This window comes from Accipiter gentilis, chromosome 33 (assembly GCF_929443795.1).
Source record: "Accipiter gentilis chromosome 33, bAccGen1.1, whole genome shotgun sequence".
In the NCBI taxonomy this organism is placed as follows: domain Eukaryota; kingdom Metazoa; phylum Chordata; class Aves; order Accipitriformes; family Accipitridae; genus Astur; species Astur gentilis.
In genome coordinates, this window is record NC_064912.1 from 11,279,232 (window position 1) to 11,307,050 (window position 27,819).

At 42.4% G+C, this 27,819-nt stretch overlaps 2 protein-coding genes across 6 annotated transcripts; both read right to left on the minus strand.

The window, feature by feature from the left end:
- Positions 1-6,267: 6,267 nt before the first annotated feature.
- Positions 6,268-10,350, minus strand: COQ7 (coenzyme Q7, hydroxylase). Of its 2 annotated transcripts, XM_049791727.1 has the most exons (6): positions 10,257-10,350; positions 9,837-10,036; positions 9,316-9,430; positions 9,065-9,204; positions 7,568-7,636; positions 6,268-6,866 (listed from the first exon to the last, which is right to left on the minus strand). In XM_049791727.1, the coding sequence occupies exons 1-6, from the start codon at positions 10,330-10,332 to the stop codon at positions 6,789-6,791; spliced, it is 678 nt and encodes a 225-aa protein (XP_049647684.1). In that variant the 5' UTR covers positions 10,333-10,350; the 3' UTR covers positions 6,268-6,788. The 2 variants fall into 2 exon arrangements, with proteins under 2 accessions (XP_049647684.1, XP_049647686.1); XM_049791729.1 differs by lacking the exons at positions 6,268-6,866; positions 7,568-7,636 and adding an exon at positions 7,643-7,782.
- Positions 10,351-10,700: 350 nt separating this feature from the next.
- Positions 10,701-27,692, minus strand: TMC7 (transmembrane channel like 7). 4 transcript variants are annotated; one of them, XM_049791723.1, is made up of 16 exons: positions 27,521-27,692; positions 27,021-27,267; positions 24,182-24,330; positions 23,671-23,838; positions 23,403-23,488; positions 22,756-22,901; positions 21,981-22,128; positions 20,246-20,416; positions 18,646-18,803; positions 17,603-17,720; positions 16,954-17,051; positions 16,449-16,632; positions 14,907-15,037; positions 14,479-14,634; positions 12,955-13,033; positions 10,701-11,276 (listed from the first exon to the last, which is right to left on the minus strand). In XM_049791723.1, exons 1-16 carry the CDS (start codon positions 27,579-27,581, stop codon positions 11,253-11,255), a joined length of 2,124 nt encoding a protein of 707 aa, XP_049647680.1. In that variant the 5' UTR covers positions 27,582-27,692; the 3' UTR covers positions 10,701-11,252. The 4 variants fall into 4 exon arrangements, 3 of the variants coding, with proteins under 3 accessions (XP_049647680.1, XP_049647679.1, XP_049647678.1); XM_049791722.1 differs by having other exon boundaries at positions 10,701-11,882; positions 27,521-27,687; XM_049791721.1 differs by having other exon boundaries at positions 10,701-13,033.
- Between the last annotated feature and the right edge of the window lie 127 nt (positions 27,693-27,819).

The window sequence follows — 27,819 nt, forward strand, 5'->3', positions numbered from 1 at the left end:
CAAACCACAGACTTGGGAGAAATTCATGACAGCTTGCTAAAATGCAGCTGGCAGAGCTTGACTTCAAAATGCATTACAAAAAAATTAAAATCCCCCTCACTCACTGCTGCCTCTGCTCTGACCCAAGCAGTCCCTGGCAGGTGGCTGGCCAGTGGCCACAGAAATGCACTTCTAGTGCCAGAAATAATTTAGTGCCAGAAAATATATTTTAAATAGCAAAAACACCCCCTGTGTGTGTGTGACTTGCTTTCGTTAATACCTTGGTCTGCACATGTCTATCTGTACCATCAAATCAATAAATCCATCTGTCCTAGGCACAGGTAACATTAAAAAAACAAATCACTGACATGCAAACAGTTGGGTAGAAAATACCTGCAGGGAAAGAAGACAGCTTCAGGCATTCCTATGAAGCCTGCAGTCTAAAATAAATAGTGAGACTGTCAAGGTGGTCACTAGATGCATCTCTTACTTTCCTCTGTGCCAGATCAGGAACCAGGGGTTGCAAGAAGAGCTACAGTTCTGCACCCTCCTTCCTGGGGACACAGTCCTGCCAGGAGGTACCCTTTGCTGTGAAAGCCATGACTGCAGCAGAAACGCAGCAGGAACGATGCCACCGTAAGAGGAGGAGAGATACGCACCCCAATCCATGCCCTGTTTCCCACCACCTTGCTCACCGCCTCTGAGGATGCTCCTTAGCACAGGGCTTGGTGGAAGAAACATACCCTGGGAAGGTAAGAGCTGAGTGATCCAATAGTCACCTAAAACCACTCAAAGACTATTTACCAAGGTAGCGGAGCCAAAACCTTCTCCATGGTGCCACATGACATAACAAGCAGCAGCAGCCCATCTTGGAAGGTCAATGGGGGAAAGCATCACTGGTAGGGTAATACAGCACCGAACGGGCTGCTCATAGAAGCTGTGGAATTTCTGTCCGTGGACGTTTTCATCACCTGGCTAGACAAAAATCACAGCTGACCTGCTTTAATGCTGGCTGCAGTCCTGCCTCCAGCAGGAGGCTGGACGAGGTGACCTCCGGAGCTCCCTTCCAAGCAACACGGCGTGATTCCTGGGCTTCCATCAGAACATCATTTACTTCCAGTTAAGAACAAGCACAAGTAAAGGCAGTGCCATAGTCTTAGTTTGTGAAACAAAGATATTTAGCACAAAAAAAAAAATTAAATCTTTTTTAATATCAGCATAGGTGTATTCATCTGCATCTTAACATGATGAAATAATGATGCTGCCGTAAGCCGTATTACTGGACACAGAGGTGCCATCCCCTGGTCTGCTTAGGTTTGGGTTCTGCTCTGTAAAACTGTAGTATAAGGTGGTACTTCTCAAAAACACCTGAAGTGAACTGGAGGCTGCATTTATTGAAAGCACCTAATGACAACAAATAGAATTTTCTAACACAGTCATTTTAGAGAGCTGTTACCCACTGAACCTGTTCCAATTAACTGTTAATTCACTTACTCAACATCAGATCAGCCCCCCAACTCTAAACAGGAGTGTCAGCAAGTTTTCTTCAATTCAAGTTAAGTTCTGTCACTCTGGGAGTACAACTGCAAAGCTGCTGTCATTCTCCTAAACCTATTCAGATTTTTCATCTCAGCTACGCTGGGGAAACTGAATTATCAAATAGAAAAATGGTATCTTTACACAATCTCATCCCTTATCACACACCTTCCTCCTTTAAACTGGCCAATATTTCTGACTTAACCCTTTAAGCTCCCCGAGCTGAAAATATGTGCAAAATTCAATGCAAGTGTCATGCCACAACTTTGAAGCTAGTGACAAAAAACAACTGGCACACAATTTGAAATTATATCTTTCCTGAAGTCAAGAACCAAGGCAGACACAAGGGACTGTATAGATTAAATAACCCCTAAAATGCCAAGAAAAAATAGAGACATACAATCCACATCATCCCCAGCATAGGAATTGTATGGCATATCCTCAGTCTGTATCAAGCCTAACTCTATTATGCTCAAGTGAGCCACACAGATTTATTCCAGACAACAATCAAGCCCATTGGATCTGATATTTCTTCTATCTGTAATATTTATCATCTCAGACAAAGATATAGCTCTCTGCCAAACAATCTTATGAGTCACATTTTACATTCCTCATGGCATAAGTCCATTCAGCTTATGTCAGCATCACCACATTAATCACAGCCGTGGGGGATTTGATTTTTGCCTAGCCTAGCTGCGGCAGCAAGAGGCTGAAACACGTAGTGGCACAGCCAGACCTACACCGCTGTGGCATCATGCGCACCTTGCCACCCTGGTAGCTTTCCAGAGCTGTTACTAATGGGTGACAGATCTTCAGAGCTGCTTTGAATTTTCATAACCATCCTTCTTACTTTGTGCTGCCGTTGCCTGTTTGCTTTCCTTTGCTGGGTTCTCTTCCTCCCAAGCCAGGGCAGTGCCTACAGACAGTGCAGAGATCCTGCTTAAGAGCTGTCAGAGCATCAGAAAAAGCCCCAATGCTCAGCACAAGGACCGCACCATCTGGCTGTGTCACTCGCCTCCAAGCACCTTCATTACCTTAATCTCTGACTCAGAGCAGCTTTGGAGAATAGGGGCCAGATCATCCCCAGCACTGATTGCAGGAGAAAACAGCAAGAGGCGAGATGCTGATCAAGGAGCAGATAACAGCCCTATAGCGCTATGCACACACAGATGGATACTCTCTGCTCCTCACTGAAAAATAAAACTCTCTCCTTCTGGAGGAGAAAATGAGGATCAAGCCCTTGGTTATCACAGGAGCGAGAAGAAGCCCTCATTACTTTGAAGGGAAGGATTTAATCCCACTGCATATTACAAGACCCAAATGATATGCTTATTTTATGGCTCAGGAGGGAGCCCCAAAACCCAAAGGCACAGTGAAGACCTTGTCATCTTCCCCACTCCCTGTTTTGAAAATGCAGCCTTCCACAGCCTCCCTGTCTGATCCAAGTTCCTTTTCCTCTGTCAACATGACCAGAGTTCATCGAGAATGACTATGACAACAGACTTGTATAAGCTATATACTTTGGCCTCTGCCTGCCGTTAACCCCTGCCGGGATGGCTGACATCAGTCAGCTTTAGTTCTGCCTCAAAATAACATAAAAAAGAAACTACACCCTTGTAGCAGCTGTACAGTAGAAGTTCTGTACAGCACTTGAGCATCTCTAGTCCTTTTGTGACCTCTACCACCTTTTGTAGTCTTTCAAAAGCTGAAACAGGTTTTTAAACAAAACAAAACAAAAAACCACCCCTTTTGCATGAGGAAAATGAAAAGCAACTCCATTTTCTATGTTAAACAACAAAAAAAAAAAGAGTAACTGCCAATGAGCAGGGAAATGCACAGCCAATGGAAGTGGCAGAACAGCTCACCCATGCTTTAATGGATGGGCACAAATATGCCGCTCCAGTAAAAAGAAGGAACAAATCCTGCTTGGGAGCATAAAGCAGAGTTGTTCTCCTGATTCATATTTTATGCTCACAGCTAGAGACAGTATTACTGTCTGACAGCCTACTCAAATGTGCAGGATGTTTTCAGCTGCTGAGGACAAAGAACTTGCTGTGAGCACTTTCACAGTTACTGCAGATACAGCCAAACACACTGACCTCACATGGCGATTTCCTGGTATTTGATGTTCCCAGCCTTTGGCCAAACTAAACGCATTAAAAATGAGATTTCTCTTAAATGTTGTTGCCCCAAGTGAGCAGTATGCGATGGTCTCGGAGGCCACCTGTATCTTGGACAACGGATCACATGAACGCTTCTCTATGTCAGCAGCAAATCCCACAACTGTTGGACACCACCATCTTCAGAGGATGTCTGTAACCACTTTCTTGGAGAATATCAGGCTTCAGCTGAGTATCATCTATCTAGGAAAGCCCCACAGATGCCTTGTCCAGTATTCAATCCTGATGTAACGTCTAAGAGACCAGGAAACTGTCTGGCTTGGTTTCCAGTTTGTATCACAAGACCATTGTATGCATGGGTGTGCAACTTCCAGCTTTGAGTCAAAACATACTGTTGCCCTCCCTCCCCAGCTCTAACAATGGGCTTATAAAAGATGCTGTCCCATGCTGCCTCTGTTATTAAAGACTTTAAAATGGATTATTTATCAAGCAATCTTTTTTCCCTCTTTTTACTCAATTATTAAAGTCCATGACTTACATGACTGCACTGCATATTCTTTCAACACCACTTGTTATCCCTTTAGCCACTTTAATTAACCACTCTTTTGTGCTGATTCCTCTTCTCCAAATTACCTAGGAATTTTCTGCATGCCAGCATATTGAATGCTTTAGAGAAATTAAGGCAAGAAATCTACTGGATGTAACTTTCGTTCAGAGAATCAGTCAAGTTAGGGAAGATACTGTGTTAGTCTAATACGACATACCTTTAGTAAACTCAAGTTTACAGGCAAGCTGCTCGGAACTGTCTGTGGCTGAGGCAAGTAAAAGGAGAATCCCTTAGAGCCATCTTCTTATTAGGCAGTCCCTGAGAAATCTAGGATTTAGCTTTGAGTTCCTCAAGTCAAGTTATTCCAGTAGGTGTGCAAACCAGTCACAGATAGGAGAACCAACCACTACTTTGTTTGGACAATGTAAATAACATCAGTAGTTTGAGTGTAACCAGGCCATACTTGCAATGGTGTGATAGAAATTATTTTTAACGAATGTATAAAGTGTCAGTCATAATAAATCATACAGGAGTTTCTATATTAAGATTTAACCTTCAGTCTAAGCTTCTTCACAAAAAAGAAAAAAAAGGTAAATAATCCTCTTTAAGTCTTTCATGTCATATTACACACCAATCAGTACAAACACAGAGCTACTCAAAAAGGTAGACTCAGATGTTCCTGGATTAAAGGCTGTCAGAACCCTCAGCAAGCTCCCAGGTGCTTGGATTTGAGACACTCCGAGATGCTCCCACAGGTCTTGGATTCCTGGCAGCAACTCCGTACTTCTTATCCTCCTCTGGTCTCAAAGCAGCAACAAAGTCAGTTCATAGCATCTGGCCAGCACAACAGAACTGGAACCAGCTCACAGCAAAGCTTCATCAAATTACTTAACTGGCCTCAATATAACTGTGGAGCTTTGCCATATAAGGTAGAAGTCAAGATTGGCAACGGTGGCCCCATTCCTTACGACAGTAATGGGCAACACTTGCTACTGTTTCATTTCTTGATTTCCAATTCTTTCCTTTTCAACTAGGTTTATACCCATTACATCCTGCATCCATAGCTGACCTGTTCAATTAGTTATACCCCACTGCCTGGGCTAAGAAATACTGACTTCTAATACATCATAGCTTTTAACCAGAAAATAAGATGCAAGAAATTCTGCTCCCTGATCTGTCAAGCTTAACTATTCTTACTAAGAAAAAAAGCCAAACAAACAAAACAAAACCCACAAACCTGTAGAAAGTGGAAAACCTGTAAAATTGGGAAAAAAAGTTAGCTTATGGCACATAAGCAAGCTGCATCTCCCCAAAGTTTTAGAAGTGTGGATATAAGGGGAAAAGCATGGATACGTGCTTTCTATGTGACCCACAATTTTATTCATAGGGCTTCCCTCCCTTACCATATATAGTCAACAGATGATACTTCTCAGCTATAAAAATGGAAGTCTCTCACAGGGACTTTAAATGTTTGTCTCAAAATATCAGCATCTTCTATATTATCCATATGTATTTGGAAAGTTATCGTATTTCCATAATGTTACAAGAGGAAAAGAATGGTCAGGATGTTCTTAAGACATAAAGAACAAGAGACACAATCTTGCACGAAGTCCCTTTCATCCCTACAAGTCTAAGACATTCTAATTCCTTTGCTGTACTTTTACCATCTTCAATTAACATTTAACAGAACAGACATGCACAACTTTGTCTTTTTTATTTCTATTGCTCCAGGCCAGGATGCCAGCAGAAAGCATGGAGAAATTGTTCTAACATGGAAAAAGCAAGAGTAGTCTCTATTCAAGAGTCAATGAAGACTAGAAGCAAAGTAAGATAAACTTGAAAGCTCTAACAGAATATTAAGTGCAATTCCACAGGTGCTCCAAGTTGCTCTCTCCACCAGCTTTGTATCAGGGATCAATTCCTTACACACTCACAACAACCCCCCCCCTCCAAAAAAACCCCCCAAACCCACAAAGACAAAAAACCAAACCACACAACAAAAAAAAAGAAAGAAAAATTCTACTTAAATAAAGAATTCAGAATTGAGCCTGAAAAAAACCAAAAAACCACAAACAAGTCTTCAAATAAAAGTCTTATAATACCAATCTTTATTCAAGATGGACTGAAAAGAAATACTTACTAGTACTTCATTTACTTACCCTGAAAATAGAACTCAAAAATATCTTACTTAGTATCAACTACTTTAAAATGAGCTGATGAGCTCCAGCTTATTTCAAGTACATATAAATTTGAAGGCAACAGAAAATGTATTTATCGTTTTTATGTGTGTGTATCTATACACAGACATATATTATATATATAAATCATGTATATACATACATATTTTGCTGCCACCTTGTGAACAGTCTCTGAATAAGGAGGTTTAGTTCATACAGACCCAATTCTGCCATCTTCATTCACATTTACCTCAAGTGACTTTAATATAGACACTTTTTGAACAGGTACTCAATGTGACAAAGAATGGCTGAATCAGATGCTTAGTGAAGAAAACTTTAAAAGGCTGAATAAAATAACTATTAGTCTTGTGCAATTTCCGTACACTTTTGTGTCACAGCTTATTGCCACAAACATTATGGAAAATATCACTAAATTCTTTCTGATAAAAATATTGCAGCTTTGCATCCAAGTTGTATAGCTGTCTTCAAAACTGAATAAGCTGGTGCCTGTAAAACAAAGAATAAAAGATTAAATGCATCTAATGAAGTGTTTTGTTGGAACCAGATTGTGGTAAGGAGTAGTAAGCATTATCTAATAAAATAAAAAACAAAAAAAAACCAAAACAAAGCGAACCACAGAAACAAGAAAACCCAAACCACCAAAACACTCCTGCATTCATAGTCTAATCTACCTTAGAGAAAACTAAATTAAAAATTATCAACCCTGTGGAACATTCCCACAAATGTAAGACAAGTGAAAAAAGAGGAGAGAAGTCACACTTTCCTCATATGGTATTCAAGGGAGCACAGAATTTAGTTCAGTATTTCACACTTCCTAACATGGTTGTGTTTGCCTACCAAGATGATGCCTCAAGTTCTCAGCTGTATGGATAGCACTTATTAGCCTTATCTTCAAAAATGTTTAATCTAAACTTAAAATAAAATTAAAAACTGCTCAGAGGACACCTCTCAGGAAGACACAATCACTTTAACACTTGAAATGAGCTCCAACAGATTCAATTCTGTTCTAGAAAAATGAGAGCTATAATATGCAGTGTTTTCTTATATTTATCTTTGGGAAAGAATATCAAGCACCTCATTTTCTATTTCTCAAATAAGGAACTACATCACAGTCACTGGATAAGGAAAATAAGAATATCACATCTACATCCTCGCTAATGGTGCCAACTAGTTAACATTGTACTTACTGCTTCTGCATCATGCTCAAGCCCAATGTCATGGTGCTCCCGTTCATCATCTCGAAATTGCTTTATTATCTTTAAAAACAGCAGTTAATTAGCAAGTCTACTTGGCAAAGAAGTCAAGGCAGCTAGTATACAAAACTATATGCTGTTGACCATTGCATGCACCAGGACAGGCATCTGAGGCCCAGGTCTCTCAAAACCTTCTCAAGGACCTGAATCTGCAATTCAGCAAGAAGGGAATTATTTACAGCATTCCCCAAACATAAAGTTCTTCTAATATTCTCAAAAAAAAAAAGTCTTTAAAAACTAAGCTGCTGTTTAACATATCACTGTGTTTTTCACTGTTTCAAGAAAATCTATAGTCATAGTAACTCGTAGCACTAATTAGTTTCACACATACAAATTATTCTGACAATTTAAATAATGAGATTAAGGTCCCTGCCTTGCCAGATAATCAGTAAGGGTGTTTCCCTGTAAGCCAACAGGGCTTTTGTCCATTCTAGCATACTCTAAAGAACACTATTTTTCTCTTCTAATTTTTCGACTGGGACAAAAAGGTTTAAAGATTTTTCTCTTGAGATATTTGCAGATAACTAGGATTGCTTAATAGAGTGCTCAGAGTTTACACACAGCCAAGCATTGTCCCTATGCAACAGGTTCACATTGCTTTTGGTTTCATTGCTAGTCCTCCTCATATTGACACTGTAAATAACTTTGCTGCTTAGCTTTTTCTCTTCATTTTGTGCCCTCTCAGTTTATAGTCTTTATTTGTGGGCATAGCATTTCCCTTGTGCACGTCAGCACAACCTGGGTTACTTCAGATACAATCTCTGCAACAAGAAGACACATTTGGAGTAACCAGACTTGGCTACATGTTAAACTAAGCACAACTGAACATAGTCAGCAAAGATAGAAACGAACATGGGGACCCTAAAGCAAGCTCCCACCAAACAGAGCACAAATGAGCTCAATGTGCTGCATGCGGAAACAGGTCAGTCTACGACAAGCACCCTACAGAAATGTGTCCCAGTTTGATGCCTAAAATACCTGGGAAATAATTTTCTTGCAGAGCTAACAAACATTAGCTCCTTACACGCTCTGAACAGTATTCAAGACTAGAACTAATATAATCATATCCGTATAAGCAAAATGTTACTACACATATTTTCTCCTTTTGTTTCCCCTCTAAAGCCTTCCTTTCAATTAAAAGTAATCAAAATTAAAGTGTAGTTCTCTCAATCAAAAGGGAAATGCTGAATTACTGAAAGCATGCTGAATTTAATCCAACATACATTTTAAATTTTGGTGCTTGATCAATTCAGTGCTGCTGAAGGAAAAAACATCCTTTTAACTTAAAGTTTCTGTTGACTTCAACATTCTAAGTGATAGAACAAAAAAGAACTACTGTAAGTTCTAAGAGCATATTCTTTTAAAAGACTAAAGTCACATTAGATAATTCAATGAATTGGTTAAACTACTTTTAAAGTCAAACTTAAATACCTGCAGTAGTTCTTTGTACTTTTCTGGATCTTCTTCCATAAGAGTTCGGATCTGGCTATTGTAGTGATCCGATATACTCTCTTCCACTGCCACTGTGCAAGCCATTGCACCTTTCTTTCCAAGTAAAGCACTTCCAGCCCCTGTGATTGTGGTACCAAGCATATGCAAACAATGAAATCTGAAGCAATACAAGTAATTTACACATTTGAAGGCTTCATAAAACAACAATAACAGTAATAACACACACTCACCTAAAACAAAACCTGCTACGTTCCAAAAAGGCAGTAAAACAGTAGGACGAACTCTGTATGCAACCATTAGTTCGTTGAACTTTTTCAGGTGGTCTTTTTCTTGATTCCACATTTGCTGCAAAAGAGCCAGATCACAGTAAAGTACAAAACCAGAAAAATTAAAGATTTCCAGTAAAACTAATAAACCAAAAAAACCCAAAACAGCTTAGGCCCCTCACACTTTAACCGCAGAGGTAACGCTATTCACATCTCAAAAAGGAAAAGGTGACGAAGGGCAGATGAGGATAGTTATAAACAGGCAACATAAAAACATTTGCAAGACAGGAGTCTCTGTGACAATACCGCAGCAGCTGTAGTATCGGTAACTCCCTTATCAAGTAATCCCGCCACTCTTTATAAACCCGCGTGTTTAGGCGTGTTTAGAAAAAGATGTACAGCTGTCATCTTACAAATTCATGCGACCATTGTTAATCAAACGCCTGTTAACCAGAAACACAGCCATGGCTTTTACGTCCACTAACCTGGATAATCGGTCCCACACTCGATCTACCCAGGACGGCCATCTGCCCCGCATAAATGCGGTTTGCCCCGTACTCCCCGGCATGGTCCACCCGGATGATGCGGTCTATGACGGGCTTGTTGATGCCCTCCAGACTCACCCGCGTGCTGCAGAGCCTGAGGGAAACCCCTCCGGCGGGCAAAGGCCATCTCCCCCGGAGACCTGCCGGAGAGACAAAGGTGACGCGAGCTCTGCCGCCTCCCAGCCCCCGGCCGAGGCGGGCGGCTGCCCCTCGCGGGGCCGGGAGGCCTGAGGCGGCCCCGCGGCGGCACCGGGGCGGCGGTGCGAGGCCCGCGGCGGTGCGAGGCCCGCGGCCGTCGTTCAGGGCGGCGCCCCGACAGGCTGGGGGTGGGCCGGCGCGGGAGCCGCCCCGAGCCCCTACCCGCCCCGCAGCGGAGGGACCGGCACGACCCCAGCGAGCGCCGCACGGCCGGAGCCACGGCGGCGGCCGCCTCCATCCCGCCGAGCCCGTCGCGTCGCGCCGCCCCGACGTCATCGCCGCGGGCGGCCTCCCGCCGCCATCCCTCGCCGTCACGGTTCCGATTGGCTCCCCCGCGCCGCCGCACTGGAGAGCGGAGCTGTCAGTCAGGGCCGGCGTCCCCCGGCTGCCGCGGGAACGGGGGCGGGGCGACCTCCGCAGCTTGGGAGGGGGCGCTGCGGGGGAAGGCGCGGCCCCGGCGGGCGCTCCCCCGCGCGGCGGCGCCAAGCGCCCCCTGGCGGCGCGGAGGTGCTAGCGGCCGGCGGCGCCAGCGGAGGGCGCCGAGGGCCCTGAGGGCCCGGAAGGGCCGGTCAGAGGAAACCCGCTCAAAAAACATCAGGCGTCATATCTAAGAAAAGAGTAGTATCATTTATTGAATGTTAATTTCTTTAAAATTAAGGCAGAAAACATTCCGAGTCACGATATAAAAAGAATAGCCTCGCATGCTAGCTAGCAGCGTGCTACTGGCGCAGTTCAAGTAATACACGCAGTTCTGCACAGAAAATCCCTAGGAACCATCTTTAACTAAAGGAAACAGCAGTCTACTGAGAAATACTGTTCCCTCCAAGTCACACAGCTCCATCATTTAATTTAAGCAAGAATAAACGTGAATTTAAATGGTAGACACATACGTTTCTGAATGCTGCATCTCCAAACTATAACTAAACTCTCAAACGTTCACATTTTAGAACAGTAGTCAAGACGTTTGTACAAGAATAAAACACAAGTAATAATGCCTTAACACATTTAAATTTAAAAAATGAAATTAAAAAAAAAAAAAGCTCCTCCACAGCAGTGAGGCTGGTACCCCAGCAATGGCTTTCCCTGTGACAGACGTGCACCGCCCGGTTTATTCACAGCTCTTTTATCAGCTTGTTTTCTCTGAACCATGTTGCAAAGTTATCCAGTGTTCAACTGCACCTGCTATTTCAGAGCAAAGTAAGTATCAAAATCTCTTCTCTAAAAATATTTAGAAAACTGATTTCAAACCCATGCCATATTTTCTTCTCCTGTGCACTATTTCAAAATACTGACATACAACTCTCTTTGGTTTTGAGAGAGAAGTGAGTTGGAAACATGTAAAACCACACTTCCCCTCCCCCCCCCCCCCCCCCGATTTTTAAAGCATAATTTGTAAAAACAGTACAAAGTTACTAAACAGAATTTCAGTTCTGACCACATTTTACCAAAACCCCTGAAAAAATAGGGACTTAAACCCCAACAACCCTGAAATTGTAGCAGCAACAAAGTGTCCTACTATACAATTTTTTTGACAGGTCTAACACAATATAAATTAACTAAATTTCCAGTCTTGGAAACTTCCAAGGCCCACTAGCATAATCAAGACTAAGACTGCAGTGCCAGGGTGCCAGTCAGCTGCTCATTTTTTAAGTGCTGCAGATGCTTCTACTCTTATCTAGTGGTTCTGGGAATTTCAGGAAGTCAAGTTCTTCTGGCTTTTAGTGTTTTTCAAGGACGCCTCTGAGCTTCTGCTATCTTTCTGATTAAGAACTGTTTGTCACGACTCTCCTGGAAAGACGGGATAAAAAGTAAGCTCTAGATGAACAGAAGTAGTACAAGTTATCTATGAAAAGCTCATTTCTTTATTAGAAATAAATAGGTGCACTCACCACACTGTACTCTAATTAGTAGCTCCCAGCATACCCTCAACTGCCTGAATAATTTTAAATTCACAATAGTCTTGAATTCATATATCTCATGTTAGGTCACATATTGACAGTTCTGCATTGAGCCTAGTAAAAACATCTCATACGCCTAAAAATTTAAAACCATACTTCCAAAGAAGCCTAAAAACGGTGAACAAACAAAAGTAAAAAGCATGCAAGGATTTTCAGAATTCCTAACTGATTTGGGAACCCTTGAAAAAGCAGTAAGGCTTTTGCTCTTAAATCCCTTACTCGTCAAAAATCTTTCCCTAGCACAGTGTTTTTCTAAGGACAAGTTGTTAAATGCCATATCTAAAAGAAGCACATACCAAGAAATGGGCTACTTCCTAAGAAAGTGAGAAGTCTTACTATTGAGGCTAGGTTCTGCCTAGAGCAGAGTTTGACAGACCACAGCTTGTGAAGGCTGTCAAACATGGCAGCAGCTTTTGATGACCACAAAGACCTGTGCTCAGGAATAAGACCAGACATGATGCAGCACAAACATAGGCCTGGAGGGAAGAGTAGGGAGTTGGCTTCCTGTTTGTGAGTGGAGAAGGAAATAGAGGTGGGGGTTCTGTAAGATGGTTGGAGGGGACAGAAAGCACAAGATTCAGGTTCTTGTTTGGCAGAAAAAGACCCATGCAGATGGGTGGAGTTAAGCAAGACAACAGATGACCAGTGACACTGCTTCTCAGAGGCCTATCTCTATAACCAGACTTTGCTGCAGTTGCAGCTGATACCCTGGAAAACCAACCAGACTGAGAAATACTATAGTGCTTCAGTAATTTTTCCTGTGTAAATTCTAAAACATTCTTCACTGCCTGTGTAAACACCAAGTATCCGGAAGACTACAAAAACTGTTGCTCCTCTGCATGCCTGATTACTGACACAACAATGAAAACTTTAGGGGTACAGACAAGTGGGTCAAATCTTACCATAACCAGTTGTTCCCTCAGCTGCTCAACCACTCGTTTGTGTGCTCCAGCCAAGGCAATAAAATAGAACATAATGAGGCTGCAAACGACAACCCAACATTATATGTTAACAGCATGTAAAACAAAATTAGTCAGAAAAAGGCTGTTATAGGCTAGAGGAATTGCTGGTTTGTGCATTTGCTTCAGATAAGAAGCTGCTGGAGGAAAAAAAAAAAAATCAATATACAGCTGGGGTAGATTGGGCATAGCTCTGCTCAAAAGCACGTGCTGAGATATTTGTGCTGTCAGCAGGCAGGGACAGAGTGCTAGGGGATGTAGAGGCATGGCCACTTTCAGATGTTACAGGTTGTGTTCTGACAGCTCTCTCTAGACTGTCAGTTCCGGCCCTGCTCTAAGCATATGTATGGGGGCGTTGCTCCTCAGAAATTAAGTTTAATGAGGTTTCACTGGAGTAACTCTTTGCTCCCATTGGGGTTTCTAACTATGGTAAGCAGCCACAGATCAGTATTGCAGCCATTCCTTATAGCACATATTCCAGCTGTAATCTGTAACCCAGATTATCCACAGTGCATTAAATGATTATGAGCAGCACCAAGAACTAGAATGGCAAAAAATGCCTATATAAATCATGTATTTTCTTTTCCAAATAATAAGTAGGAGGGTAGCAGTGCAAGTCATCCTCCACCTCTTACACAGGCTTTATGATAAAGTAAAAAAAGAAAAAAAAATCCCAAACCAAAAAAGAGGACTTGATATTTCCTGTGTATGCAGTAACAGGTTCCGTTCAGGAGAACGGATAAACGTGTTATGGAACAAAAGGCTGGGTGGAGTCTGAAATAAACTGCATGGTTTCTCAAGTGTAGACCTTGTAGAAAGTATCAGGTAACAAGGCTGCAAGATCTGAAAACAGTTGGGTTAAACTGAAATGCAAAAAAATTCCATTTTAACCTAAGAAAAAAAGATTTTTACTGCAAGAGTGACCAAACCCTGTAACAGGTTGTCCAGAGAGGTTGGGGAGTCTCCACCTTTGGAGATACTCAAAACCTAACTGGACACGGTTCCCACACACCTGCCCTACTTCACTCTGTTTTGAATAGGGTGGTTGGATTATATGACCTCTGCAGCCGACTTCCAACCTTAAAAGTTCTATGATCCTATACCGAATTTTATTTTACAGTATGACTGTTTTAGGGGGGTTTTGTTGTTGGGATTTTTTTTTTTTAAACCAAGGTTTGCGGATACAATTTGTGATCACAGGGCTGACAATACTAATTTGCAGAATGATTCACAGTTAACACTTTAGAAAAAGACAAATGTGGGATATGGGACATGCAAGAGGAGCTGGAATAAAGCTAATGAGTGTGAACACATGGGCAAAGACATAAGAGCTGAGGATTCGTACGGGCTTTGATGCTTTTGACTGCAGATGGAAAATCTGGTCTAATAGTTGTTTGGTATCAGTTCAGTAAGGAAGGAAATGAACCATGCAGTTGCATGACTGAATCACATCTCCACAGTACTCACCAAGTGACCATAAAAAAAGGCACTGCAAAGGCTTCTGATGCTATGCCATGAAGGACCTGCTGCAGACCTGTTGGAAATCCAAGTATTGTATCTGGAACAACTGCCCATGAAGTGTTAAAACTCCTGAATGGACCACATGCCTTGGAGGAGGGGATACTGTCAAAGAAGCAGAACAGAAAGGAGATGCTACCCCAAAAATGTAACGATTAAATAATCCAACACGAGCCCAGCACCATTTTGCCAGTGGGGTAAAAGTGCCCTTTGTCTTTAAAACTGTAATTTTTGTTTATATGAACTAGGTTACAATTTGATTTATTATACACTATATATTTTATTCCAATTTATCATTCCAAACTTGTGTGCCTTTTTTAGGGAACTGACAACCTTAGAACAAATGTGAACTTCACAGAAGTTAAATTGTCACTTACTGTGCTATGCTGATTCCCAAAGGAATAAAAGCCAAGAAGAGCCCAATCAACAGCACCACCAAGAAGAAAAAATTGGAACTTGATGCTCTGACAGGCCTAGCTGCAGGTTTACACGTGTGTATCAAACTGATCTGAAGAGGGAAAGCGAGCAAAACTGTTACCAGTACAACTACATACATACATCCAAGTATACTTTCCCCACCAACTGAATTTTCAGCTGAACATTCTCAAATATGCTACTAGCTATCACGTAACCATCCTTCCTTTGAAAATGGCCAAGAACACTTTACATTCTGGTGTAAGTCAATGTCTCCTAGTTTGAGCAAGAATTTGATCCAGAGGGCCTGTCATGGTTTAACCCCAGCCAGCAACTAAGCACCACGTAGCCGTTCACTCACTTTCCCTCCACCCAGTGGGATGGGGGAAGACAAGTAGAAGGAAAGAGGTGAAACTCATAGGTTGAGACAAGAAGAGTTTAATAGGACAGAATGGAAGAAACTAATAATGATAATAGTAACAATAATATAATAAAAAAATAACAGTAATAATAAAAGGATTGAAATATACAAAACAAGTGATGCACAATGCAATTGCTCACCACTCCACTGATCAATGCCCAGTTAGTTCCTGAGCAGCAATCCCTGCCCAGGCCAACTCCCCTGTTTATATAGTGGGTATGACATCACATGGTATGGAATACCACTCTGGCCACTTTGGCTCGGCTGTCCTGGCTGTGTCCTCTCCCAACTTCTTGTGCCCCTCCAGCCTTCTTGCTGGCGGGGCATGAGAAGCTGAAAAATCCTTGACTTAGTCTAAACACTACTTAGCAACAACTGAAAACATCAGTGTGTTACCAACATTCTTCTCATACTAAATCCAAAACATAACACTATGCCAGCTACTAGAAAGAAAATTAACTCTATCCCAGCCAAAACCAGGACAGGGCCTCATACACTTGCACAGAGTCAACCGACATAGTCATTTGGTGTATGATCTGTGGCACAGCCTTTAGCTTTGTTCTGCCACATCTTCACTGGATACATCCCCTCTTCTAAGAGCTACAGTTCCAGTAAGAATTTGACGCACCAAAGGAGCTGTGTGGTCACAGAGCAAAGCTTCCAGTATGCAGAAATCACACCTTGAACATCCAACCCAGGTTGGATTTTCCATTCTGCTTCCAAATTTTTAGCAGCTTGGCAGAATTTTGTCCAAGTTCTAAGCTGTGTTGTTAGTAAATAGATTATTGCAGAAAAGTGTTCTAAACTATTTTTATTACATAAAAAGATTTTATTTAAAAAACCCCAGACAAATAATTGAACAGGTAGTTATTAAAATTTTGGTTTGCTTGATTTCAATGCAAAATTCTACCTTCTCTTAAAAGCAAAAACCTGCAGAAAATGGAATACCATTACCTCATTTCCAGTACACTTCAACCTTGGGTGTTTTTAGGGGTTTTTTGTTTGTTTTAAATCAACTGCATACCTGTATCACAAAAAACAGAGATGTGCTCAATTTTGTTTGTTTACCACATGCCTTTGTTACCTTTTTAATGTAAAAGATGATGAAATATTTTATAGTTGCTATTGCAGGGAGAAGTGGTGAAAAGAAGGTTCCGATCCAGCAGATAGTCTGCCCATAAACAATTTCCAGGACATTGTCAGGAATTCCAAATTCCTGCAATCCACACCACTGAACTGGCTTGCAAGAGCAATGAGTAACTAAGAACCTAAAACCAAAGAATAGCATTAGTTCTAAATTGAAGTTATAGAGCTTAGCTTACTTCTAACACATTTGAAACACACAGATATTTAGCATTTAGGCATTAGACAACATAACAGAAAAATGTCGGAAGAAAAAAAAGACTCAGATATCAAAAACTATACAGCCATCTGAATAGCAAACAAGTGCTCAAACCACCAGAAATATGTTTATGTTTTATTTTAAAACTGGTAATCTGGTTAGAAATAGGGGGAATTAATAACAGAAAAAAGAAAACGTGTTTCATATGTCATTTGCAAAAGTATGCTCAAAAGGCAGAGATACTTACTTTCTAGGAAAGTCCACAAACACAGTCACAGCAAGAATTATAATAAAATCAAATATCATCAGTTTATACATTTCTTGGCCAACTGCAGATTCCCAGCACTATAAAAACAAGTCAGGAAAAATAAAATTAGGAGTCTAAATAACAAGTGAAAAATCAATCTGTCAGTCACTAAAGCAACAAATGTCTCAGTTAACACCATAAAGTTCAAACTGGATTAACTCCCATTTCTAAAATATTTATGTGTTTCAGAGCTTCCATGCCAAGCTTTTTGTTTGTTTTGTTGGGTTTTGTTTGGGTAGGTTTGTTGGTGGGGTTTTTTTGAGGAAAGACCACTTGTCTTATTGGAGCAAGAGGCAGTAACACAACTGTCTCCAAAACAGAGCCATCTCAAACAATCCTCGTGGTAGTGAGAAAGTCTATGCTAAACAATAATCTGCTACTGGACTAATTCTAATCAGAGTTTTAGACAAACAAAAGATATACGTAAGAACTGTACTGGTTTGCACTGAGCAGTAAGAATCAGCACCAGGTATAACATGAATGGCAACCCCAGGTCTGATTCTGAATACCTCTAGACAAGCAAATCTCATGGAAAACAAATCTCTGTTCACAAGTTCAGATGATTAAAGACCAAGATATATCTGCTTACAGGATAGAGTTCGTAATTGTATCCACAGGCCTTACACTCATCAGTGGCACAGTAGGAGATCTGACTCCACAGTGAGAACAAGAGAACACCGATATTAGCCAACCGCACAAAGACACACCTGGAAGAGAGGCAAAACCCAATCCCAAACTTGCCAAAAAAAGAGCCATTCTAACACCTGGCTCAACTTGTACAGGAGTCCAAGGAAGGCTTGAAATGCCAAAGGGTTGCACACCTTTAATGGAATGGCCAGCTAGATAATAAACACATTTCTTTCCTTAGTAGCAAGTTAAATTGCTTTTCACCTTCCCTGTTTTAGGCTACAGTCCCTTATTCCTTTTCTTGGTATTGTTCCAAGATCAGTCATTTCAGTTGCAGATCTTGATGCTGCAATGGGCTGCGATTCTCTCAAGTACAATTTGAGAGGCCAGGTGAGAACTCTGTGTGCAGCATTTCCCTCTCACGTGGCTTCAGACCTTCAGAGGCACTTGGCCAAATTGGAAATACAAAGCACAGGGGCTTGACAAAGTTCAGATGCTTCAGCCCAGATCTTACTGCCTTAAGCTGCCAAATGTTAGTTCTTCATGCTCTCACACTGAAGTATCTTTTATCCCAAAACTTTTAACTTCGGCCTTGAGCAAAGCCATGCTTCAGTCACTGCTGTACACACACATTTACTCATTCAAGGAACTGCTGCACACAAAGCAGTTTGAATCCACAGCTCTGCAGCCACAGTCCTCTGCCAACTATTTATTCAGGTTGTTGAAGATGTCCAGATCACACAGCTAAATGGAACTGAGAGAAAAACCTGGACACTGAAACAACTGCACTGTACTGTCATCAAAACAGCAGACTGTTTCCAGATTTAAAATTAAAGTTTCCAACTAAAATGTAAGTTAAACAATGCCTGCTTGGTTTCCAGTGCCCAGGCCCTCCAGTGCAGAGTCCAACCTCTCTGCTTCTTGATATTTCAATGTTTACAATACTTATAACTTACCCAGAACATGTTGTTGAAGTATCCAAGGCCACAATAAAAATGTCTTTACCTCATGAGTGTCAGCCTGATTTCAAAGGCTGGTGAATAATCTTCAAATCTGATCAGAAATGAGAAGATCTGAGGAGCAATGAAGTTGGCCAATGTGATCACCATGGAAGGCAAATACTGCAGTAAGAGATTAACCTGAAAGTTGGTATTGCTGATGTCCTGTACGAGAAGAGATGAGAGAAAGATAATACTCAGAGAAACACACCTTCCTGACATCGTGCTCTCTCCAGCTACCCACCAGCTTCTTTATCCAGGATTCAGGTAGCATCTTTTACTCTGTCTTCATCCTCCATCTATATTTGGAACTACAAGCCAGACCACTGCTATCTATCTCTGCAGTTTGCTGCTACACACTCTTGCTTTCTCCTACTTCCTTCACCAGTAACTCCCTCCACCTCCAGGTATGAGTATTTTTGCGCTTTCCCAAAGCTTCTGTTTGAAAAGGCTCATCTCACCAAGGCTTGCATGTGACTATGTTGTCTATCCCAGGACTAAGGCTACCAGATTTTACACTTATGTCAAAGTTCATACACTTTTCAGGTTATTTGCACTGGCACCAAACAGCCCCCCTGACTTTCCTACCATCTTAACAAGCTCCTCTACCTACTAATTTAGGCAAGTTCAAGATATCAACCCTTGTAAATAAAGCCCACAGTAAATGAAGCTGGTTTTTGAGTTGTTCAGTGTTGTGCTATCCTTTCTCTGCCCTCAAACAATACCTCTGACACAAACACTTCTTTAGTCCCCATTTCTTGCTTCTGTCTCTGCAATCCTGGCAGTTTACAGAAGTTAAGAGTTAGGTCCACCACGAGCACAACTTTTCCCATACACAGCCAGTGCCCATCACATCACGAATGAACAGAGGGGAGAGAAAAAATGCTGTCCCCATTCATGTCAGGCTAATTCAACCCTGTGGTCCTACAGAGAAGTCAATTACTGTTGCAAAACTGTTGAAACTATTGTCTGCTCTTGTTGTTCTGCTTCTGAACTGCTCTTCCCATCTGCTTGTCCCGCCAGGGGTGAAGAACCCCACCTAACCTGATTCTTTCCACTACTGATGCAAGAACCTTTTCTTCTGCAAAGCGCTCTGTGTTCGAAGCCTTCCTGTTTCCCCACACAGCTGTAACTCAAGCCACAATATAGATCATAATCTTTACTCTCCCCTTCCCTTGCTGTTCATTTTTGCAGTTGAGCAGTGAACCAGATCAAGAAACTGATCACGATAAAGCTTGTTTTAACCAGATCAGTTCTCTCAGCCAGTTCACTGCCCAGACACACACTAGCAGATCACAGTGAGGTGAGAACAGTTACATAGGAAGGAAAGTGAAGGCTGCTTTTCTTGTGCCTTGGAGCTAATGCAGCTGACAAGACATAGAAGCCTCAGCATCAAAGGAAGACATCACTGGGGTTTTTTTGCACATGGTTCTCAATCTTTCTCACTCTCTCCTACCAAAAAAAATAATCTAAGTCTGTAGAAAGCGTTTTCAGATCCCTTACATGAAAGGTGCTATATTAGGATACTGGACTCTTTCACAATAGTTCCTCTTGCTGTAATCACCAGCCCCGACTGAATCTGTCCTATTGTCATGCCTGATACTTACATTGGAGTTTTCTTGAGAGAAGGCAGTTGCTTTATAAATAGAGTAAAAACATCCTGATAAAACTGCAAAGACGATTATATTTATAAGTATTCTCAGAGAGTAGATGCGTAGCTTTTCTTTCATTGTCCTGTCAGCTATTTTTTGCTTCAGTCTTTCTTCCTCCAAGTCTGTCTACAAACAATAGAAAAAGGATGTGTAGTTTTCTGGTGCAGCATACAGCACTTGACACCATGTCTTCTAACTCTGGGACATGCAAATCCATTGCCTCTTCTAGGAAGGTCACCCCACCGCCTGCCCAAGCACACCGAACTGAGAGTGCCTTTTCATTGACACAAACAGGTCCATGCAGGAGTGGAAGCCCCAGTGTGCTCAGTCTCCTCAGGCCGAGGGCCCTGCAGCCAAAGACAAGTGTCTCGTAATCCTCTTATCTCTACTATATCAGTAACATATCTCCTTGAGGACAGAAAGACAACTTGCTTATTTATCGTGAGTGACTGATCTCAGCTTGGTACTAAACTCTGAAACCAGGTAAATCAGCCTACTCATCTCTTTACTTCTGCAGGTAAGTAACCAGTCCTCACCACTATGGCTCGAACCTCCTTCTCCTACTCTTTGTGAAGGAAAATTGGGGGATGGCACAGAGAAAGAAACACAGTCTTGAGCACCCTGTCATGTAAACTTGATATATTTCACCTTAGCTGATGTGAAAATACAGTATCACCTGTGAAGGCAATTTAACCTGGGCAAACCCACAGATTACCCAGGTATTTTCTGAGGACTTATTTCCTGATAAAACTGCAATGACAATTATATTTATAAATATTCTTAGAGAGTAGATGTGTAGCTTTTCTTTCATTGTCCTGTCAGCTGTTTTTCACTTCAGTCTTTCTTTCAAACAGTAATATTAAGGAGCAAGTTCTTCTAAGGTGTGAGTTCTAAAGGCAAAAGTGTGGTAAGTGAAGGAGGCTCTGGTTATATGATGAAAAGATGACTGCGAACTTTACTACAGCAGAAAGCAACTCACTGTAATTTATGAAATCCATAATTACTGCTTTGTGGTTTGAAGTGGAAGTATCTTTTCAAAGGTAGTTGTTTCACTACATAAATCTCTGCTTCCAGTGTACGGAGAGCAAAAGAAAGTACTGGTTTCACCAGAAAAGCCTTTCAGACCCTCTTTTCAAAGAGCTTTATGATTTGGGAAATCTATTAGCTGCATCAGCATTTTGTATGTGCATGTGTGTCAAAGACACCTAGTGAAAAACTTTCAGTATCTTCTTACTGCAACAGTGCTCTCAACTTGTATGAAGCATACCAGCTGAATTTTATTCACATTGCAGACTTATATCCCAGTACACCCAAACTGATTCCTGACAGTACAAGAGTCTTTCTTGCCCAAAGCTAGGATAGCTTTTCCTGTTGGATTATGTAGAAACTAACACAGGAAGCAGGACCCGAGTGTGAGGAAGAGGCACATAAGATAAGCAGCTAACAGGCTGGCTTCAGTCCCCAGTGGACGGGGGAAGGGCTGTCATCCTCACTGCCAATACTTCTCACGTTGCGCCACAAGTCTAGCTACCTAAAAAGTACGCAAGAGGATGTGGGTAGCCCTGCCCCCAATATAAACTACTTCAATCCTTCTTATCCTTATTCCATTATCTGCAAAATTATACACCTCTCCTCCTTAGCCATCTAAGTTATATGAAACCATAATCATAGAAAAACAAAAGTTACTGACTTGGAGCTCATATTGCAAGCTGCGATGTTTTAGCCGAGCTGCATTTGGATCTGTGATGCCGAAGTCCCAGCCTGCAAAGACTTTGTTACAATAACTCTGAAATTGGTCTTCATCACGCACCAAGTTCTGCTTAAATCCTTCCACAGACCTAGAGAAAAATGCAACTTTACTTCATTCATGAAAAGACATATTTTATCCACAGGAAAAGAAAGAAAAAGCACACCTGGTTCATCAAAGACTAAATGACACCCTCTCCCCACCCCCATCCCTCCCAAGCAAACAGCCACATTTGCTTTATATCAGCAAGTCTCTGGGAAGCTTTCAGTGTCAGGTTCTGCAGTGACCAAAGTCATCTGAAGCCGTGATTGACACAGGTTACTTCCCTCCACGCTTAGCCACAGTCATACCTTCTCACCTCATCCAGCGCTTCTCTGACACTGCCAAGAGCTAGCTCAGGAAATTGAGATGGCAGAAGAAAAAAACAACAGAAAACCAAAAGAAAACCCTCCAACAACTACCATACAGTTGAGGGTCTTCTATTTATATGTATGCATACATATGAAAAACTAACACTTCAAATTTATTTATTTTTATTTATTTTGCTGGCTCAGTTTCCCAAAGACGGACAAAGGCTACTGTGGCACTGCATCCTCAAGCAAAAGCTTCTCCATTTCCATCTAAACCAGTTCTAGAATGCAGCATGTTCCCTACAAGCAAGAATACAATGTAAACTATGCAATAGGTAGCAGTAAATAAAGCATATCAACATGTTTACCTTTTTATTATCCAGAGGAGACTTAATCCAAGGTAGGCAAATGTAGCTAGCAGATATGCTAGTGGCAGGTTGTACCTCCAGATACTGAGCCATGCAGTATCTATTGTGTAATAGCCATAAAACAAACTTGTCTCTTTAAGGAACCCCTGTGAAAACATTAAATTTAAATGGAATTTGTAACAGTAGCAGCAAGTGCCCAGGTAAATCCAACCTGGTATTAAGCAACCATTTTGTAAATTTAGAATTACTGTTGGGGCCCCCAGCAAGCTACAACAGTACATAGCTTCTAAATACTGACATTGCCTCTACCAAACTGTAATGCAGACACTACATGCTTAAAATCCCTCTACCAATCAAAGAGCTCTAGGACACTGAGACCCTACACAGAGAGCACAATAGGCAGCGTGCTCCAGAATATGTAATGTTTAGCAGCTGGGGAGGGGAGGTGCAGGCTGCAGCACATGGCCAACCAGGCCCTGTGGACACTCACTGCAAGTCAGTTTGAAAACTCCCCTTCCCGCAGATAAAGGATAAAGGCTAATTTTACTCCAGTGATGCATATGTCTTATCATTTTTCAAAATTCTCAAAGCTTCATTCATGTTAAGTGAGACACAGAAACTTAGTAAAAAAAATTCTAATTACTTACAGTGCCACTGAACAAATCTTGGAGGTAAGTATAGAAGTAAACAAGTCCCTTATTACCACTAGGTTTATAAACTGTGCAGTGAGGGTCTGTCAAAAGAAAAGCAGGAAAAGTCACTCAAATGGTAATGCCCATTAAACAGCAAGATCAAGTTAATTCAAACATGGCAAGTTCTTACAAAAAAGCATCTCTTTGTCCTGGGAGGTGGGGGAGAAGCTGACGGAAGGGGGGAATCTTATAAACAGCAGCAGTACATACAGAAGTTGTTTACCTATGTTCTTTGGAGGAATTTTAGCAAAGCTACTGTTGAATATTCCATATTTAGAAATGATGCTGGGAAGGGTAACAACACTGAACATCAGGATAAAAATTATAAAATTCAGCAGGACCAGAAAACGCAGGAAGGAGAAGTAGGACTGGATTCCAGTGCCAAATTTCCCTGGGAATGAAAGAAACACATGCCAATAATTAAGACGACAAAATCACTGAAAATACAGAATGAGCAGATTATCATTTCAGTTACATTAACTGATGAAACATTACTAAAGCTAGTTTTAAGTACTGCAGGCTTTTAGCAATATAACAGAAATGGAAATGTGACTTTTTAATAATTTTCTCTAATATATTTCCTTCTACCCCATCATGGATTTTACATCAGCAATAAGGGAAACACGTAACTTCTTAAACACATACAGTTATATCTGAAACTACGCTCACACATGTAAAACTACATGTGTAGAAGCAATTTTAAAGAGGAGAAATTGACATCAGACAATAAATACCTTCTATGCTGTGAATATCATGTCGCCAAAGCTCCAGATAAGACAACAACTCCTTGACTTCATTGAGAACTTTTTTCAATGATTTACTGCTAGTTCTTTTCCACTGCTTCCACTCCGATAAATATTTTATATCAGCCTGCTGACAGTCCCTAAGAATCAAGAAATACAGTTACTGAGCACAAGAAATACTTTCTCACTACATGTAACAGGGCCTAACACAACGGAGCCTGCTTGCAGCCTTTGGAGGCATAGTACAGTGCTAAAAGTTGGAGTAACGCACACTAGCTTTCCCTATCTGTTCCTCCTGTAACTGTGACATCAAGTTAATTCAAATATACTAAGTCCTCTCACAGAAAACACTTGCCTCTCTTGGAGGAAAAAAAATAATCCAATTGACAATAGCACAACACAGGAGAAAATATGTAGCTGAACCTCCCAGTAGGATCTCGGGGAAGTTGCCATTAATTATTTTGTATTTACAAATGGCTGGAAAAGGAAGAGAAGATTCTTTCCTCCAAACTTCTTACCAGAGCGTATTCACTAAGAGGCTCTTAAAAAATTTCTTTAAAATGCTTAGCTTTCTTCTTTTAATGTTATAAATGCATCTGTTCAAAATAGAATACTCTCTTTTTTTGTAGAAAACTCACAGATCTCAAAATCAGAATGAAATGTCAAAATAAGTTGGGGAAAAAAGTAAAAAAAAAAATAGAGAGCTATAAAGAGGCTTAAATATTTCATTTCGATTTTATAATTCTAACTTTTATATCACTTTCCAGTACATAACAGAAAACAAATGTTATTAAAATTATTCATTTTTAATTATTCAGTTTTTATAGCATTTTGAAAAAGTTGCTGGAAAGTGCCAACTCAATGTATTTGAAAAAGTATTTCTTTGCCAACATATGTGGGGGTGCAAGCTGCAGACAAACACTGAGGATGTGCCACAAACTGTCTATAATTTTTTATCACTTCTCACAGATTTTCATGCTATATGCATATATTTGCATTTTAAAAATTGCTGCACGGTCAGCAACAGCATCAAGGAGAATTCTGAGTGGCTCAGAGTTTGCATTTTATTTTTTCATTTAAGAAACTTTAAAAACAGAAAAACATCCCAGAAACATAGCTTGAAGATTGACTTGTATGCAGCAAATGCTGTTCCAGCCTCTGATGCCACTGAAGAAGGGCAGCAGTTAAGCACCCACTGTGCTAGAGTAGAAGACAAAAGGTTTCAATTCTAAAAGACTTTGTACGCAACCCTAAGTCAGCACGTGACTCACTGCCACACTATGCCACTGAAATGTGTGCTGTATGTTGACAAAGTCTCCATATTCTTCTGATCTGAAAATAAAATTAGTGCTTTGGCAAGAAACCAAATTAAACCCTATATGCAACAATCAAACAGGCAGCAGATGACCTCATCTTTATGTGCAAATACAGCTACTCTCAAAAGATTTCATTTCATGGAAACTACAGGCTACAGCATGTAGTGTTTTAAACAGACAGTTTGGAGAACTATCTGGCCCATGTTTGGTTTGCATTTTAAATAGAGGCGTGGGCTGCCTATTCATCTGTGTTACAGCAGTTGAGTGTTCAGCTTTCAGGACATTTATATCAAGCATTTTGTGTTGGCAGCTGCTGCACAATGTGCACAGCTTACTGATCCATAGAAGTGCCAAGAAGCCCCACCAGAATCTCTCAGCGCCAAAACGTGTAAACAAGCGTGGGACATCCCAACTCCATTCCTAACACACACCACTGCCACAGGACTGCAGTTCCTTTTTCTTGAAGAACTGAGCTTTAGATATCCAATTTCAAATAAAAATTCGATGTATTGAGCACTTTCCTTTACCATGACCTAGATCTTCTGCTATTCTTTGTGTAAAGGCTGTAAGGTTATACTTAACTCCAGGGTCAGGCTGCAACCCATTTCCTGCTACTCTTGCAAGCAAGTAACTCTTATTCCCTGTGGAGCACCAGACGTTAATTGTACTTTCACCTCTCTCCTGGTTCATAACCACAAGTACAAAGCTGCACTTTAAATCAGGTACTGTTTCCTGACAACATAAAAACACATACTGTATCTTCTCTCCTCCAAGGAACTTTCTGCCTAGCAGTAAGACACGAGACAACAAGCAGAGAAATACAGGCAGGACAAAGCATGCTCTTTGCAATCCCCTCCCTCCCTGCTGGGGGTTACCACCAGAGGGGCAGGAACTGCCTACAGCTCACAGCAAAGACCAATTTAAAAAGGGATACAGGAAAAAAAAGGAAGAAATGGTCCCGGAAAGCTTCTTTCCACCTGTATTAAGACACACCAGAGAGAGCACCAATGTATTTTGCACGAAACGCTGAGAACAGCAGCAAGAACAGCAGCACTCGCATAGCAGAAGGGGGTTGCTGATGACAGATAACTCACAGTGACACTCAAAAGCACAAAACCCCGAGGTGGGGGGGAAAAAAAAAAAAAAAAAAAAAAAAAAAAAGGAAGCCAGCGAGAAACGCGTTTGGCTGCTGCAGGTAGTCCTCAATTCTGACTCATTTCTTCCAGTTCAACCGATTCCTCCATTCCTCCCCCAGTCCCCAGTCAGCTACTCCCTCGAGGCCAGCCAAGAGCACCGGGTCGCGCTCCCGCAGCTGGAGGTGCCACAGGGAGCCTGGTGTGCTTTGGCCCCAGTACCCGGGCAGCTTCTTGTCAAAACCGCGTGCCACTGGGTGAAACAGATGCAATTCTGCTTCAGCCTTCCATCACACCTACGTTGTGTTTACGACGAGTTCGGGGTTTTGTTGCTTTTTTGTTTTTTGAAACAAAGGGAAAAAACAGCGTGTAAATATTAACCTCAGTCTCCTCTTCTCCGCCATACTCAAGGGCCATTCTCTCGCAGGGCGATCAGCCAGCTCGCCTCCCTCCTGCTCCGGCCCCCGGGCCTCCGCAGCGCGGAGCCCCGCGGAGCCCCGCGGGACCGCCCGCCGCTCCTGGGTGCCCCCGGCTGCGGCCCGCCGCCTCAGCGCCGACTGGTAGCTGGGCAGCTCCTGCAGGAAATCCACAGGTGCGGCGGAGCGCGTCTCCTCGAGAAGAAAGACCTCTGCGAGAGGGAAGAGGCACAGGGGCTGCGGAGCGGGGGTCGCCACAACAGGGCGCCCCGCCGGCAGCAACGCGGTCGCCCCCCGGGACCCCGCCGCGCTGAGGCGAGGCGCGGCGCAGCCGCCGCCCTCTCCCCCCCCCGACACCTGCCGGAGCGGCGGGCGGCCACCCGCCCGCCGGTGGGGGCTCACTCGCTCCCTCCCTCCCCGCCTGCGCCCCGCGGCGCTCGGTACCTGCCTCCCCCGCCCCCTTACCGCTGCCGCCGCTGCCCAGCCGCCATCCCGGCGGCTCCGCGGCGGCCCCCAGCCCGTTCATGTCCGCGCTGGGGAAGCTGCAGTCCCGCGCCGGCTGCTGCCGTTTCCGGGCGTTACGGAGCCGGCGGAGCTGTGGGGCGGCGGCCGCCGGAGAGCTGCGGCCGCCGGCGGGGCGGGGGCGAGGCTCCCCGCTGGGGCCGCCCTCCCCGCGGCGCCCGGCCCGCAGGAGGCGCCCGCCGCCGGGCCGCGCTCGCCCCTCAGGGGCGCCCTGGCGGGGCGTGCGGCGTGTGCCGCCCCGC